The sequence below is a fragment of the Manduca sexta genome, unplaced genomic scaffold, assembly GCF_014839805.1.
Source record: "Manduca sexta isolate Smith_Timp_Sample1 unplaced genomic scaffold, JHU_Msex_v1.0 HiC_scaffold_2644, whole genome shotgun sequence".
Taxonomy (NCBI): Eukaryota; Metazoa; Arthropoda; class Insecta; order Lepidoptera; family Sphingidae; genus Manduca; species Manduca sexta.
In genome coordinates, this window is record NW_023593629.1 from 7,509 (window position 1) to 21,283 (window position 13,775).

General features: G+C 34.8%; 1 protein-coding gene across 1 annotated transcript; it reads right to left on the minus strand.

The window, feature by feature from the left end:
* Positions 1-1,022: 1,022 nt before the first annotated feature.
* LOC119192339 (synaptic vesicle glycoprotein 2C-like) lies at positions 1,023-7,846 on the minus strand. Its single transcript, XM_037446162.1, is given in 7 exon segments — positions 1,023-1,250; positions 1,364-1,608; positions 1,954-2,075; positions 2,569-2,731; positions 3,886-3,958; positions 3,960-4,048; positions 7,754-7,846. Coding segments are annotated over 7 exon segments (984 nt in total). The 5' UTR covers positions 7,833-7,846; the 3' UTR covers positions 1,023-1,037.
* Positions 7,847-13,775: the final 5,929 nt, after the last annotated feature.

Below are 13,775 nucleotides of genomic sequence, written 5' to 3' on the forward strand. Positions count from 1 at the left end.
CGGTTGGGACGTTTTAGATTAGTTCAGGCTATAGGTCAACGTTTCTGGAAACAATGGGTGACCGTTACCTACACTGTCTCAGAATCGTAACAAATGGACAACGCCGGTTGATCCACCTAAAGTAGGGGACCTCGTTTTAATAAAGAGGAGAATGTCCCTGTCCTTAAATGGAAGAGAGGGAGAGTTTTAGAACTTTTACCTGGGATTGATGGGGTTATTCGAATTGTCAGGTTAAAGACTGCCTCAGGAATTTACTGAGGCCTGTAAGTAAAAAATGCAGAAGTTGCCCGCTGGATTAGTTTCCAGTGATAAAGTTTTTTCTTACCATTCCGATGCTTTAATGGTTAATTACTTATTATATTTATATTGCGTGCTTATGTTTTAGAATTTTAGTATAACTTTCAATGAAAGGGGCTTGTTGTGTTATTTGATAAAGGCTTTTCACGGCCTCTCGGGCGGCGGGATGTTTAATTTTTATTAGTTCATTATTTGGAAGCGCGGACAGATTCGGCCAAATTAATTTACACACAACACAACACACATAAATATATATATATATATAGTATGTATTCGAATATAAAATCTTTTCGGTGGGGGTAAAAGAAACTGTCAAATATTATTAAAAAAAAAGAACAATGACATGACTATTGAAGAAAAAACTACTATCGGAGTCGGCAAAGAGAATTATAATTTATAAATCGGAACAAAAGGGCTCCCGGGAGCACATGCATAAAGAAAAGGAATTTGGGGTGAGTTTATTTAATTATATATTAGTATGTATGTATAAGACCACACAGGATCGAGAAGTCCGCACGTTGGCCGAAGAAAAAATTATGTATTACCATCTATTACATAACAATAATAGTTTTCAAAAATATTTCTAAAATTATAAATACTGTGTTTTTGAATGACAATGATTGTTTTTGTTTGAATAAGTGTTTCTTTATAATTTACGAGTTAAATGGTGTAGTGGTTTTTAGAAATGATTATTGTTACTCAAGTTAAACTCTTCTTTACGATGCCCTATACTTAGAAATCTATCTGGATTGTTTTACTTTTAGTGGTAAGACTAAAAAAGAAACGTACGTAGCGAAAATTCCGAACTGCACAAAGCAAGTAAGCAGAGTCCAAGGTACTAGTGGCATTTTGAACAGCGGAATGGTCTGCTCCTTCATGGAGTTCCATATAGCCGCTATTCCCTTACTGTCGCTCGCTTTGTACAAGAAGTTAGCGGTTGAAAGAGATTTCACCTGGAAGGAAAAGAATTAATTGCATTAATCTCGTGATTAAGTTTTTTTTTTATTGTATGTGAAAAAAATATGTAGTTTTTGTGTAGAAAGATCAGATATAATAGTCTACTCACTGGAAATTCTTCCGCAGGCGCTCTGTTATTAACGGCATAAATCTTCTTCACCACTTCCAAAGCATCAGCATGCTGTCCCGTCGCGAACAAGAACTTGGGACTCTCCGGAGCAAAGAGAAGGAGCACAGAGGCCAGTGCGAAGGGAATAGCGCAGGCCACGATGAGCAGCCTCCAGGGACGGTAGTAGATGTCCAGGAAACTTATGGGAAACGCGAACTCTTGAGGGAGGATCAACCAAGATACACCTGGAAGGATTGAAGAAAATTTTAGTATTACTATAGTGGAATTACAAGCCAGTGCCTCGCTTGATTGTAAACGCAACGATAGCATATAAACGGTAGTAACATCGTAAGGCTACGTTGGTTCTCGTGCGACACGAGATATTAAGACTCACAATAACCAATAATTTTACTGGGTATATTTTCCTCTAAACTGAACACATACAAATCTGCATATTGCTTCTAGCCATACAATTTTATTTTTTACAATTCGACTCTACGATACGAGAGACAGCTTAGTAGCTGTAGCCTAACGAGGTAGTCCTCTTTAGGCTTTAATTAGGTGTAAAATATTTTTTCCTAAATACTTACAAGGCAATATGACAGTCCCGATGCCCACAAAGGAAGACCCGAAGGCGACCATCTTGTCCCTGTGTCGGAGATTGTTGAACTCTCCCAGATATGTGTACACCACGGCCGATGAGCCAGCCATGCTGAAAAGATGTGATAAAACATATAGTGGCATAGGAAAAGTACACTAAATTCGACAAAGTATACTGAATCTTAGTTAATTCAATAAAAAATTATAATGGTATAATTTTTTGAATAATATGGTACACAGAATGGCTGTCCACATTATTTTTCAAGCCTAATATGTCTTTTTATTCTCATTCTTTATAATTCATTGCTTTATCGCTAACAATATATAAATAAAAAGACATGACATTGTTTCGCCTGATATAAAACATAAAGCAATTTGTGCAGACGTCCGCTATCATAAACTAATATTACAAGAAGGGATAAGAATTTATTTAAATTAAAAAAACATTTTTTAATTGATCCCTTATAGCATTTGTTTTCATTTAACGGCAATCTACTGGTGCATTACATCATGATTATTCTGAATTTGTGGCTGATTGTTCTATCAACTTCAGATTCTATTGGATCGTTTGCAGAAACAACTTTTTTTATAAAAACTATACTTACAATATAGCCGAAATAAACTGCAAGACACCAAAGGAAATGATGTCAGGCGAGAAGCTGGCGAATACAGAGAACACAGCTGATATGATCATGGAGAACAACATCACCGGCCTGCGACCCTGCGTGTCAGCCAGCCAGCCCCAGAAATATGACGTCAGAATTATAGCTGGAAAACATACAATATAAATTAGTACCTTGAGATTTAGTAATGGATGTTTAAGGTATTGTTTTATTCCAGTTAATGAGGAAAATATCAATCCGCGTAATACCACAATTAATTAAAGAAGTAAACTTGGTAAAACATCGCCTGAACTTTGAATCACAAAGTATTATGGTCGCCAAACAGCGGGCGGGTCGGGATCGCGACGCGACGCGTGCTTTACATGATTTTTTTTGATATATCTGACAATTGCCCAGTGTCCCGTCGCCTTAACCGCTATTTGGCGAAACCATTACGTAGATATCCGTCCTAAACAAATTTCAGCCAGGTCACGCAGGAGATATTGTAGTGCCCAAGAGTGTGCGCAATACAAGTCCACTCTCTGTTCCTCATAGTCCGGTGAGACAACAATCCGAGATGACCGGAGGAGACCAACGGGTTTATGTGATTTCCGAGGCTCGGAGGTATCACACCGCCAACTTCCTGACACCGATCTGCGACTGTATCATTTTTAAGATGAAAAACCCAGTTAATATTATTTAGGTCCGACCGGGACTGGAACCTCAGGGCAATCACAACTATGCCACCGACGCAGTCACGTAGTATTGTACTGCGTTATTGGCCACACAATAGAAGGCACTAAACGAAAAATAGTTCGATGATTGTTATTGATAAATTTTACATGTAAAAACGTAAACAGATTAATCACTAATGTCCTCGACTTAAATACAAATTTAATGCGTATTTTACATTGACGTATATTCTATAGACACGAATATCCATATAGATTATTTGTTAAAAATCTGGACTAAAATGGCACCCAAAACATCACTGTAACCTATTCATTCACTTGAACTACAAACAATTTTACTTATTTGACTAATATTATATTTTATTCAAATCCAGGTTTACACTTAGACTCGAGCTCTTATACCATGAGCGCCACTCCGTACACAACTACAAGCTGTTAATATTGACCATACTAAAGTCAGTTTGAATCGATTGCAGTTCATTTCAATTGTACATAGTAAATGTACGGAACGCCAAATCTAGTACGTAGTACATATATATTGATGGTATTTTATTAAAAATGACGTAACAATATATTTTTTGTATTGATATCAAAAAATATATCGCAAATATCAACTTATTCTTCTTACCTAGGAAAGGTATGGCTGCTAACCACCCTCGCTGCTGCAGTGTGAGGCTGAGGTCACACTGCGCAGCCGGCAGGGATGTAGCCGAGGGCCAGACTCTGCATGATCATGCCCATGAGGATCACGCCACTCATCAGCATGTGCAGGATGTTGTAAGTGCCGAACCCTGGAAACAAAGATATAGTGACGTGTAGATTTTACCCGATTTAATACGAAAACAATCTAGTCTTAGAGTTTAGGCTCCATTACATCAAGACTTGAAAAAATATTTATAGATAACAAAAACTATTCGGTTGGCAGATCGATCATCTAGCATCATGTTTTACAGTCGGATTCTAAACCATAGAGCCGTACAGGTGGTTCGGTTTGTAATATTTTCTTTAAAGATAATACCGCGACGCGCAGAAGGTTATAATGATCCTTCTGGTCACAACTCCCCAATATACCTGATAGAAGTTGTTTCCAAAAGTGGCCATAGTTGCTACATACTATTTTTATATTTTTTTATTAGACGACCAGGTAAAAGTGACCCCACAGGACTTGATGGTAAATGGAGTGGCGTCCAGAGAGATGATATTAGACCCTAAAGATCAATCTCGGAAGTAAAACGAGCTGTTAAAGGCCTGGGAAAGCCGAAAAACACAAAATACTATCCTAAGATATCACGCGTCATTCCTAAAGAAGTAATAAATCCATAAAACCAAAGCAAACAAACAGGTGACGGTTCTTATCAATTGCGATGGGGTTTCCCAAACCGCGCAAAAACAACGTGGGAGATATACAGCCGATCCTTGAGACAACATTTGATTATGCTAAGTAAACGTCGAATCACGTTGCTAAATGGGAAAAGCGATGGTTTTTCGTAAACGACATTAGCACCCAAGTTCACAAACAATAATACTAGGGCGTACTGTGCGCACGAACGCATAGTGTCGTCCATTTCACATTTTTCTTTGGCTTATTTCAGCTTTGTTTATTTATTTTTTTTATTAGGTTTTCCAGCAGACTTAATATTTGCGAATATAGACTTAGTGGGCCTATGACGCGCCTAATCCGCTGAAACTTCTTTAAGATGGGCTGATATGCATTTTTGTGACCAATAAATTAGCCATTGTAACTTCTGAACCTCTACCTACCCCGTCGAGGATAAAGCCGTGATATGTGTTTCTTTTTGTATCGACTATCAAATAAGCTTAAACAAAAACAAATATAAGATAGACATGTTAGAGCCACGTGTATTATAACACTTGACCTATGTAAGATCATAATCAATATTTACATAAAGCTCTTTGTCCCATTGGATGCATAAACGCACAGCCGAACGCTATATAGTTATGATACTATCTACCTCCTTTCTAAGCATTTATTACACAGTTTTTTATATATGAGTTTATAAAATTTGGTATATAATTTCAAAAACAATTATAAATATATTAAGTAATGGTCATCAATTGGGCTGACAAAAGGGGGCGAGGTTCCGCTGTTTGATACATAGCTCGCCCTATGACAGCTTATAACGTTAGTAAAATTTATAAGCCTTTTTACAACTGAATAAAGAGATAATCGAGTTGAGTAAGCCGTTCATCTGAGGCCGGCTTTAGTAGTTACACGGGCTTATTAAGCGAAAAAATATTCGGCGCCATTTTTTTAGGTTAGAGCTGTATTTTATGCTTAAAGATTTGCATTATAATTCTAGGTTACTGGTATTGTCAGCCAGTCTCGGTATTACGGAAATATAGTTGCTTAATGTAAGTATACCAGTGGTATACTTACATTAAACCGATTCCTACCGGCTTTCCTTTTAGGTTTATTTACGTTTGTCTTAGTTTTGGGTTTCAGTTAAATTGGCCGTTATGTGTTAACCATGGAAATTTTTTATTTTTTAGAGTTACCTTTTGCAAAATGTCACCCTTCGCCATTGATATATACCTTTATTGGAAATATCTACGCAAAATACGCTTTATTAGTTTATGTTGAAGAAATCGCGTCCTTATTAATTACAGCTGTTTATTGAAAAGTTACGTCACCTGCATCAGTTATTTGCTTTGATATATTATCTCCATGTTATTCGTAATTAATGCACATTATGATACATTACGATGTTCTAATCTAATGTTTACGTATTTTATACCTTGAAAATAGTTTACCAACTTGCTAATAAATGTGATTAGTACTCGTATTAATGCTGTTTGGTACTTTCTACGCCTAATTATTTGTGAATTAGAGAGAAAAAACATTGATAAAAATAATTCTTGTAATTTCGGTTGTACATACATATACTGTCATTAATTTATAATTGCGCCATTGTCTGTGTAAAATTTAGTTTCCAATAATTGTCAGTTAATATAATCATTTTATATTAGATAAAGAATTTTCAGAAGCAATTCTAGAGATTAGTGCGTTCATACACAATAATTGAGTATTATAAGGAAATAATATTTATCAGAAAAGGTACTTACTTATCTTTATTTAAGAAGCTCTCAAAAATAAGGAAAAAGTAGTTTGCATTAAATATCTCCACCATGTTTGTAAGATTTATTTGTGATAGTAATATATAATTATGTAACCTTTTAAACATGGTAACTGTAGTAGGCTTTTCCTATTCGAGGACTTAGAGTATGCCGATTTAAATGCAATAACAAGCCATGCGATATTGAAAGAAATACATTTATTTGTTTTCTATTGACCAATTCAAAATTAAGTCTAATTTATGGTTTTATATCACTTCAACCTCACCTGACGGCAATAAGCGAAAAACAAAGATTAAATTTTGTTTTTTTCCACTGTTATTGCGGTTTTATAACCCTAATCGCAAATCACATATTTAAATATATTTTTCACTTGATAGTATATTATGAAATTGGCGTAGGTCGTGGGTGGAGTGTGCGCTATCAGGCGTAAGGAAAAACATTTATATTATTTATAGCTTTAAGATATATTCTAAAATGAAAATCATGATGATTGTCTTATGATAGCGTTCTTACGGGGCTTATGAGCCATTGCTCAGTTCATTATTGTCCGATTTATAAGAGAAGTAAAGTAAGTATATCAAGAGAAAAGTATAGACGACCGCCATTTCTGACAACTTTAAGTATTTCGTGACGATATTCTACGTCATCAAATGTTTAAACTAAGAGATACTTATGATCTTGTATTCACTCGATTTCTAAATAAATAAGCGTTTCTAATTATAGATGTGGTTTAAGTTATTTGTCATTCTGTGATCTGTTGCGTGCTCAGAGACATTGGATTAACAAGGCCCTGCTTAAAAGGACTACCTTTTGCTTAAAAGGATTAGAATACTCTACAGAGAACTTCGACTGGCACCCTCTGTAAAGAAAAGCGACGTCTCTCTAACTTCAATTAGGTCATCGGGATAACAGACAGCTGTATATTAAATAGATTCATAGTAATTTTGACGTACGCATGTCCATTGCCATCTCCAATTGGATCGCAAATGAGTTTGTATGTGGGTCATCGGGTTGCTAATTGCTATTGATTGAGTACCCTACTTGTCAAAGAGAATGCTTATACGTACCACGTGATTAGCATTGCTAAACTATAGGGATACAAATTATCAGTTACTTCGTGCATAATAATAAAAAAGGTGTTCGCAATTCAAAGTAAGATATTTCTTTTTTAAAACGTGTTCTAAAAAGGTTTTATTTTTAAGTTTTAAGTTCTACGGTGTAGTGACTTATCGATAAATATTTTACATAATTTATATTTATCTATTATCAATATTTTTTATTGCTGATGAACGCATTTACCTCTCATTTATAATTATCCAACATAGATAATAAATAGATCGGCAGTAAAACTTTCTTCCATAAACTTAACAGCTCTATAAAAAAGAAAACAATAAACTCACCAGCCAACATCATGGCGTCGTCCAACGACATTGTACTGAATTTGTCTTTACTGGCCATTTTATCAACACCGTTCATCATCTCTTGAAATTTCTGTAAGAAAAATAAATATTTATAAAATCCCAAAGCAGACATTAGGGTTTTAAGTTAAGCATATCGAGAACCAAGACATAATATAGTACCTACTTATGTGAAGTAGTACCGAAAATAAATAAAGCCGAAAAACTCAGAATCTTGATAGTAGCTTCACATTAATTCAAAGAGTTCTAAAATGATATTGGGATTGTCTTCCAAAATTTTGCGCTAATGCGACGTTTACTTAAACTATTGTGAAATAGCAAAATACCAATATAAAATACTTTTTATTTATTTCCATAAGCTGATTTGCAGATTTTATGGGTTTTTTAGGCTATTTCATATATGACAATGTGTTCAATAAACTACAAAAAAAAAATACTTTTTAATATTAGCATAGATTGTGACAGTAATAACGCATTATAGAATTAATAAAATAATCGTAATATACCTATAAGCTTTATCTTAGGATATTACTCACAATAAAAGATTAAGCTATAATGATATTTTAAGTTGTTAGCTGTCACCAACCCAGAGATATTTCGACGACCTTTGTTACATAAGCGATTTAAAGGGCAATGAAAAATATTTAGACGTTATAAAATTGTATATGATTACTTATTTTTAACCTTATTGGCTGTCCTGGCGCCGTAGTAGAGATATCTTTCTACAATCTAACGCTAAGGTAATGTATTGGTATGACATCCCTCAGAACATATCCTATAGATTTATTGTTACGGTATGTCATTCAATATTTTCTTGTTTTCTATTAGCGTTAAAGATTGTTGAAAGGTATCTCAGGAAGTTACTCCGTCTGTTCTCTACGCTTTCGAAATGCTCGAAAGGTTACGTAGAAAACTGCTACATTGATTTTGGAAGTAGCTTTATTGTTATTGTTAATTAAAATTATTAGCCTGTTTCTTTGGGTCAAAATCTTTGTTTTAAGGAAGAAACCGATAAAATTTGACTAGTTAGAAGACTGGTTATAAATAAAGTTAAACTGTTTGATTTAAATTGTATTTTGTTACTGTACCACTTGTATGTAACACGTAAGGAAACCAATGTTTTAATGAATCGGAACAAGTCAGACACTTGTAAGCTAATTCCTATCAAAATCGGATTAAGATTAAACAATGTTACAACACAATTGTTGCTAAGGCTTTCGTATTGTATATCTATAATACATTTAGTAACAACAAAGAAAAGTCCGCTATAATAAATCGTTGTTTGTTAATAGTTGGTTTAAGGCATTTTACTTTCCAACAAAAATTGCAAAAAGTTGTCAGCTCTCTCAGCCCCACGTTCCTTTTTGTCTATCTATTATTTAAAGTCAACGCATTCATGATTATTCTAGGACTTTGGAGACTTCGCCGAATAACTCGCTAAATGAATATGAATTATAAGTAAAACGCCTATACTCCAATAATGTGTATACACACTCGCATTCATGACTACTCGGGAAGCATTTAAATCAGGGATTAAAATAATAAAACTCTCTCTGAAGAGGCGGTTGTAAGAATTTAAGTTGTACACGAGACGGCGTAAGTCATGAGCACCGGTGAGGACGAACACGCGTATCTACAAATTAGACAGAAGTATAAACCAATAAACAACGAGTATCGACTAAGGAACCAATGGCGCGAGACATCGGCGCGTTGAACGTCAAATAGACCGAGTGTGCTCACGACTCGTGCCTCTAACTGTATCAACCAAAAATCTTTGTGTGATGCACGAATATTTGTTTCGAATTAGGGTTGTGGCTTAAAACCTCTTGTATCTAGTTGATGCTTGTAAAATTTTGCGGGAATATTTACATATCTGTATTTGTGTTTATTCGTGACTCCGGCTTCTTTGACATGGCTTTTCTTCTAATAATATTAACACAAATGGAGTAGTAATGAATAGACAGTGCATTCAAAGGAATCTGTGTAGCTCTCTAATTATTTTTTTTAGATTCAATACGTGTATGTATGTAGTCCTTTACAAAAACTAACTGTTATTTTTACCATTTGGCCTAAATTGGATTTTAAAAAATATTCTTTATAGATTTTTATAGGTTGTGTTCTTTGATAAATCGTCTAAAGGCCACGAAATTATTTTCATAATATTAAAACGATTATGCATTGTATGTTATGACTATTAGCATTTTGTTTATTTTATAAAGTTCGGTGGCTTCGTTTGACAAACATATCAGTAAAGTCACTTTACAATTTAATTAATAATATAAGTAATCCTCAAATATAATAAAGAATCATGCCGGCTTACTATCCGCGTGATCGTGATATCGGCTTATAAAGGCTACAAAGAATTATAAAGAATTTATAGCTAAACCTACATTATGAGTCAAACAAGGATCTTAATGAGGAATATCATTTCTCGTTAGTCGACACTCATCTGGAGCTTATTCCGCTTACCAGGCGTAGTAAGGACCTTTTAACATGCTCTAATAAAAATAACAAAGCAATGGATTGTTATATATGGCTCGACAAAGTGACGTTACTGCACCTGATGGTTAGTGAAGTAGAGTCTAAACAGAATATCGTGAAAAGATAGAATGACCAAAGATAATAAGCCTTCGCCAGTCTACGCAATTATGGCTTTCTTTTCGAAACCGGATATACATACAAAGTTTGATCCAGAGTAAGTGATTCCGGAACGCGACACAGCTACCGGGACTATCGTGGATCATTTTACACCTTGTGTACGATAATCGCTACCAAGATACGATACGCTATATATGCTATGAGCATACATAGCTTATACTATTCACCATCAGGTAGGTAGATAGCTTTAATTTATTTTTTCTTATTGATTTTTTGTTCAATATTAAAATCTAATCTAAACTTAGTTTGAGTTAGTCTATGGCACGGGGAAGGGTCATCACATTAGGGGATTTTGCAGATCCCTTTGTTATTTTTATTAAACATATTGTGATGCTCGCAGCTTCGCCTGCGTGATCAGCCTTTCTTGCTTTAAAAGTCGTTCAAACACTCAAGAGTATTCAAGCTCATTCACCATAATATCATCTATACGTCAGCACTATTTTAAGGATTTGATTAAACATCCCGTACTATTTCTTGGACCCAAATTACCAGAATGAAAAGTAGCCTATGTGTTAATTCAGAATATCGCCTGTTCGTGTGTCAGACCCATCAAAATCCGTTCAGCTGTTTCTGCATTTAATAAATAATAATAATATCAGCCTTGTATTATATACTTGCCCACTGCTGAGCACGGGCCTCCTCTACTACTGAGAGGGATTAGGCCTTAGTCCACCACGCTGGCCTAGTGCGGATTGGTAAACTTCACACACCTTCGAAATTCCTATAGAGAACTTCTCAGATGTGCATGTTTTCTCTCCCGATGTTTTCCTTCACCGTTAAAGCGGACGATAAATTCACAAAGACATACACACATGATTTTTTAGAAAAGTCAGAGGTGTGTGCCCTTGGGATTTGAATCTGCGGACATTCGTCTTGGCAGTCCGTTCCACACCCGACTAGGCTATCGACGCTTCAACATTTCTGCATTTACTCCTAACAAAATTCCAAACATTTTCACAAACTTTTGCATTCATAATATTAGGTAGATTAGATTAAATGTAATCAATATCAAAAGGTATTAATAAAACCTAAGAGGGGAAATTAATAAATTTAATTAGGCAATCATGATTTCTAAATATAATGACAATGTGTAATTATATTCGTATCTGTACGTGATATAATTGACTGCTGTTAAGAAGTAGTGAGAACTGAGGATACAGCATCGTGTATTTGAAGGGTAAGCAATGTATTTTTGGGGATTACTTCAAACAGTTAATAATAACAATGCATTGGGTTAACGAGCGCTAAGCATGGCTATGTAGTAAGTAGGATGTAATTCAGAGTCTTCAATAGTCTAGCAGCTGATTTAGTCACTTGCTCAGCTGACTATTCCATTTTTAAAAACATAAGACTTAAAAATCAATTTCAAACATGCCATCCCCATATTCAAATTGCAGTCTAGAGACCTCCGTACAGATATAAATAGGTTATATGATTCATGAACGAAACATTATCTGTAATGAGCATCCTGTGATAAAAAAGATAAAAGAGAATATTATAAGCATTGTGTTGCAATATCACAAATAAATAATTAAATGTTAGACAAATATTGAGTTGGGTTTTTTTTATATGTCATGAAAAGAGCAGGTGCGTTTGAGGAGCAGTAAAATGGAAAAAGGTTATCAGTAATATCGCATTTATACCCAAACACAAAGGTCCATTAATCACTAACCAATTATAATTTAGATTTAGACCAACCAATTCAATGTTTACTGTGATAGGTCTCTATTAGGTGTTAGAGATCTTGTATGCGAGGATCCGTCTAGGTACCACCAATATCTATTTTTGTAGTTGTTTTGATATCTAAGGTTGAGGATGACGTTCCTGTTTATGGGCCGTCGCGGCGCTCACCATTAAGTGAGCGGTTTACTCATCTCATTTTTGTTGTATTAAAGAATGTAGTCGAATTAAGAATCTTCTCCATTTTTGAAATCGGTTAATAAAATTGCACGCCCCGGGAATGGAACCATAATCTCATGAATAATGAAGCACTAGTACGCTTATCGCGCGATATTTGTAAATGATCACAGTATACATAAATAGATTAAACCAAAGCAAACTCAGTGGGCCTTGATATCTCAGCGTAAAACCCATTATGAAATAAGACAGGCAATAACTTTCGTTTACTGACAACACACTTAATAAACTATGCAATGAATGGACGCAAAACGAAATCATTACAGGATGTAAGGAAAACTCTATTAGAAATCACGATAGATCGATTAAATCATTTCCAATCGTAAAGGTGTATACAAAGCGATTATAATGAGTCAAATTAAAAGAGAATCATAACTTAAAAAAATATGACTACTAATATAATTACATTTTGGAAGGACCATTTATAATTGTGTGAAGATAGGAAAAGTGAAAAAAGTACTAAAAAGGGAAGAAATCCTTGATTGTGAAACGTCGGTGAAGATAAAATAAGTCCACTTTCCACGCAATTAACTAATAAACTTTACATATTTGATAATTTTAAAATTCTTAAATTCCTATTTATTTAAGTATTGACTGCATATCATCATCGTGTATCGGAATGCATTGTACGATTGCATGTTATAAATTTGGATGATAAAGATTATTATTTATACGATTTTATTGTCTTACTTTGTATTAACAATGAGCGATATACGTGATCTGTTTTGGGAACGTTTTCCTTACATCATAAGTTCAGCATCTAAATTAATTTACTGCTGAGGACAAGACAAGCAAGTAATAACATGAATTCTTATAATACCTACTACATCAAACATTGGTTAAAACATTGAACTGGGTCACAAGTTCACAACAATGCTTGGAATGCTCAACGGTAAATGTGATAATTAACGAATTTGCATGAAATTTGGGCTCGTAGACAAATCCTTGATAAAGATAGAGAAAATAAAAACATATACGGCATTCATTAGCAAAGGTGCCGCCATCCGTCCCAGATACCCATGATGTGAAAGGGTGCGAGCCTATCGCCATATCGGGCATAAATTTTAAACTACAGTCCGATACCGAATAGAAAAATCCAATATCATTTCGCGTTTCGGGCTTCGAACCCAAAACCTCGGAGCAGAAGTCGTGGCGAGCACGCTGTACATTGTACAACTACGCCACAGAGGCAATACAGCTTAAGATAGAGGCTACAATTTATCCTGGAACATGTGAAGTGGGACAATTTTTATTGAAAAAGACTTTAACCGCGGAAAGGATAGCTGCTTGTTTAAAAAAATAAAATGTTTAGTAGGTATTTAACTTTCTGGGAAAAATATTTATTTTTCCTTAATGCGTTTTATCGCTTCCATTGTTTCAGAATACGTTTTGATTATGTGTTGAAACCTTTTTTAATATTGGGCCAAGT